Source organism: Penaeus monodon, chromosome 26 (assembly GCF_015228065.2).
Source record: "Penaeus monodon isolate SGIC_2016 chromosome 26, NSTDA_Pmon_1, whole genome shotgun sequence".
NCBI classification, from domain to species: Eukaryota; Metazoa; Arthropoda; class Malacostraca; order Decapoda; family Penaeidae; genus Penaeus; species Penaeus monodon.
Window position 1 is genome coordinate 25,826,837 of NC_051411.1, and position 5,000 is coordinate 25,831,836.

A 5,000-nucleotide genomic window follows, 5' to 3' on the forward strand; every position below is an offset into this window, starting at 1 on the left:
ATGTATCATATAATATATGTATATATTATATATGTATAATATATATATATATATATATATATATATATATATATATATTTATGTTATTGTTGTAGTGTTTATATTATGATCTGTGGTGTGTGTGTGTGGTGTGTGTGTGGTGTGTGTGTGTTGTATTATATAGTGTATTAACACACACACACACACACACACACACACACACACACACACACACACACACACACACACACAACATATATATATATATATATATATATATATATATATATATAATATAATAACATATATATAAAATATATATATACATATATATATATATATATATATATATATATATATATATATAATAACCCACACATATATAAACTTTTAAGTTCAAACATTTCCATTTACAGAAGACACTTATCCAAAGCAACCAGCTAGTCATTCACAGTGTTCTTTTCTGTACCAAGTCAGAAGAGGTTGAAGGTCAGTTCAGAGAGTGTCGGACGGGGTAACAGCTCGAACAGAGCAGAGGTTCAAATCACAGGAAATCCCACAGTAAGGTCAGGTCAGTAAACCACATAAAAGTCAAGCAAAGGTCAGGGAAGAAAGGAACACAAAAATCAAGGTCGAGTAGAGACAAGGTCAAGCAAGGACATAAAACAAATATCCAAGACTTGTGACAAAGACACAGTTCATCGCGGGAAGGTCAGGTCAAGAGCTACATCTCAGCGCATAAGCCATAAAAAAGGTCAAGTAAGCGGGTAATCAAGTCCATTTCTTTAGTGCAGAATGAAGAAATGACAGTGAAGGTCAGATGGAAAATGGAGATGAGGCATATGGTGCTTTCAAAGAAGCTAAGGTACAGTGTTATGGTGATAGAAATGTGTTTGATCTGATCAGAGTCATGGGAATCGTAACTGGTGTGTACTTATTAATGCATAAATCATTAATTCTAGTGTATCAGAGATTCAGTATTTGTATGTATGTCTTTTTTTATGGTAGATGGCGGTGCAAGTATGGTGAGAAGTCAGGCGTCAACATCACAATAGGTATCACTATCCTAAATAACTAATGTGTAAAGTACTAGTAAATATTGCATAATAGCAATGCAAGAAAAGAAAATCTAATTTGATGTATACTTGTGCAACACATGGCAACGTTATTACTTAAATATATACAAAATGTTTGTGCAAATTGTTCAGTATTCATGATGATCCTAAGAGCTAGAATTTTCCTCACAAGAAGGTATTCCCAGTCTAAAGTACGTCGGCTATATATACTCGAAGCTGCCACCATTGACACGCATTAAGTTAACTTCCTGGGCCCATGATAGTTATGGATATATAACGACCAGCCGCAGGCAAGTTATGGCCCAGGTCTGGCCATTCCTTCCTCAGGACTTCCAACTAATATGCCAATTGCTTACAATGTTGCAACCCACATGTATGTGCATATGCATATGCATATATATATTATGTGTGTGTGTGTGTGTGTGTGTGTGTTTTGGTGTGTGTGTGTGGTGTGTGTTGTGTTTGTGTTTGTGTGTTGTGTTTTGTGTTGTGTTTGTGTGTTGTGTGTGTGTGTTGTGTGTGGTGTGTTTGTGTGTGTGTGTGTGTGTGTGTGTGTGTGTGTGTGTGTGTGCGTGTGTGTGTGTGTGTGTGTGTGTGTGTGTGTGTGTGCGCGTGCGTGTGAGCATTGTACGTGTGTGTGTATTATACATGCATACATGCATGCATACATACATACATACATATATACATACATGTGTATATATATAATACACATACATATATAAATACATACCATACAAACACACACAATACACACACTATGTGTGTGTGATGTGTGTGTGTTGTATTGTATTGTGTGTTTGTGTTGTGTGTGTGTGTGTGTGTGTGTGTGTGTGTTTATTACTCACATCATAGATTATCCTCAACTTGTTTTGTTCACATAACGAAATCAAGAACGGGACAGCTTTCCCATGACACACTATGTATTGTGAACACCTCTCCCCCTCCCCCCTCCCCCTCTCCATGGTGCCCTATGGTGGCAGCGTCAGTGAGTGCAATGAACTACAAGTCGGGGTCACGTGGTGTTTCAACCTACCTGCAGTACCCCTGTTGCAAACCCCCCCTTTGAATTGGCGTCTACACATGTCTAATCTGCAACGAGAAAGTCAACAAGTTCATCTCAATCTGCAAGGAAAAGTCAGAGGTTCATTTGGGAATCTTTTCCATCCGTGGTGGCGGTGGCCGATCGTCTTTTGTTATTTTTTTATAAGTTTTCAGACGATGACGTCAGAGGGATTATGGTGACGTCATAGCAGCTGCAGTGACGTCAGGGTCACACCTGTTGGGCTGTTAGGGAAGAAATGATATTGGGTATTTTGTAAAGGATTTACTGGCAGGCTTATCCACGCCAGAGGGGACGTGGAAGCTACTGGTTAGGGGATTAAGGATCTATAAAAGTAAACAAAACATCACATGAATGAAAAATGAAAATCCACTCCCGTACGAAAGCTTGAGTAAGTAGCTCCCAAGTTCCTTCTATTGTGTGTACATGAACTGAGCCCAGAGTGCCCGAAACCTGGGATGTGCGTCAGACAATCCTCCATTCCAGATCTCCGCGTCCGATCCTTTGTAGCGTTGCAGTGAGTCTGGCGTCAAGTTAGTCGTCTGGAATAATGGCAGACTTACCTCCAAGCGTGAGAGAAAGAAAACCGGGCAAAGCGCGCGTGTTTTCAGGGGTGACTCTAGTAAATCTACGGACTGAACTCTATCTACAACCAAAAGAACTCCTTGAAATTGGACCCTCCACCGTATGGACGTGTATTGGCATACATGTGGTGGGATTATTAAGGGGGGATGTGTATGCACATATATAAGTGTATGTGTATGTGCACATGAAGGATGTACGTCCCCATTCGTGCAACGTACCGGCCGTGCCTGTTGTACACCTCCCACTCTTTCGTCGGCGACACAGATCGTACCTGGATTGGGATGTCGTGAGGTACAGAGGTTTAGTGAAAGGTTAAATACAAGGTTCATCTTCCCACAAAACGACTGTGTTTCCTGATAATTCCTAAATACGCTGCATTTATGTACACATCATTAAAATAAACAAATAAATTCTAATGTAAGTACAAATAAGTTAATCCAACAGGGTAAAATATCTTAGTCTATAGGGTAATTACATTCATTTTCTCAGATCTGCTACCACATGAATACAGAATTACTATAAGTAAATGAGGTTATTTTCAATAGGTTACACAATATTGACTGGATTATGATAAACTTTAGCCTTTAACTAGTCAAAGAGACACTAAGTCCCTACGGAGAAATCCTTCTTCCGCAAGCATTAGAGTCCCATCGCCGCTGGGCAGAGCGAGGGGCCGAAAACGAGGGAGGGTAAACATACACGTTTCAAACAGTATCGAATCCTCTCGAGACAATTTCGAGAGAGGATCCAAACCGCCGAAACAGCAATCTTGGATAAATTCAAAGATTCGGACATCCAGGATAGGTTTCGGAAGGCCCAGGGTTGCACAGGGCATTCTTTGATCTACCTTAATCCACCTCGCGTCCTGCTTTTGCGTGTAACAACACGTCTTGAAGGAGGATCATAAATCACAGGTGTATCTATTTGCTCATAAGTTTCTCTTTTACTCTAATTGTCCTCCTTTAACCCCCTTCATTGCGGCTTCGAACTTCGGCGTCACGAATCCCGGGTCTCGAAGATTCGCGAGCAGGCCTCGAAGCTCGAACCTCAGGCGAAAGTGGGAGGTGCGAGAAAAAGACTGATTGATAAGAGTGCGAATAACAGGAGAGATCGGAAACGGGTCTGTTTAATGGCTTGACCTCCTTCCTGACCCGGTTCTCTCTTACGACCCTCGCTGCCCAGCTCATCTGCCTTGACGAGGCTGAGAGAAAAGGGGATTAGACGTGCCACATCTATTAGTCAATGGAAGCTCATTTATCAAGGGACTCCATTCATCCATGAAATCTACTTTGTAAAGGATTGATGCTTTTAACTTCTCTGTTCTTCAGTTATTGGTACTTCACTGATCTTGAGAAAACGAATTTATTTTTATCTATGGAGCTATTTTGAAGTTATATATTAAGACTAATTCCTGTAACTTAATCATAATAATGAAACTTAACTGTAAGAAAATTAGAACTTAGCAAGAATATTTGAAACAGAACTAGAATTTTAGGAAAAGAAATAGATAGGTACACACACGGATATCTATGTCTCCCTATATATATAAACATATATATTCCTATATTTACATATATATAAACATATGTTTATATATACATAAGTATGTTTATATCTCCCTATATATATTATATATATATATTATATATATATATATATATATATATATATATATATATATATATATATATATATATATATATATATATATATATATAAAGAGAGAGAGAGAGAGAGATCCAGACACAAATATTAAGAAACAAGCCAAAAAAAAAAAAAAAAAAACTAACGCCTAAACACCAGTAAACACTCGACCCAACGAATCGCAAGTACTACGCACTTGGTAATGGCGACGGCTATATCGTAGGTGGGGAGACGTCGCTCCTGGTAAAGGTATTTGCCCATGTCGGTGAGGGCGCTGGCGGAGTCGATCGCGTCCCTCCCCACGCGGTTCCTCTCCAGGTAGGGCATGGCGTCGCGGCTCTGGGGGCGGGGGAGGGAGTGAGGGCGGGGGTGGTGGGGAGGGCGACAAGAGGTAGGGAGAATGATAACGGCGATGTTGGCGATGATGATGATGATAAGGATAAGGATGATGAAGATGAGGCATGATATTAGTAGTGACACTGATGTAGTTGATAAATATGATGATATTAATACTAAAAGTGATGTGATAATATTAATTGTAATGATAATAATAGTGCTCATATTAATAATGATGGTGATAATAATAATATAACAACAACAGTTATGATAATTATGCTGCTGATAATAATAATAATAATAATAACAATAGCAAC

General features: G+C 39.2%; 1 protein-coding gene across 1 annotated transcript in view; it reads right to left on the reverse strand.

Annotated features, from left to right (window-relative positions):
• Window positions 1–5,000, reverse strand: part of LOC119589636 — a 112,615-nt gene that overhangs the window by 11,464 nt on the left and 96,151 nt on the right. The window contains exons 10-11 of the mRNA XM_037938231.1: window positions 4,544–4,686; window positions 2,092–2,147 (exon numbers count right to left, since the gene is read on the reverse strand). Coding sequence (XP_037794159.1) covers window positions 2,092–2,147; window positions 4,544–4,686 — 199 coding nt within the window. The remainder of the gene's footprint in view (window positions 1–2,091; window positions 2,148–4,543; window positions 4,687–5,000) is intronic.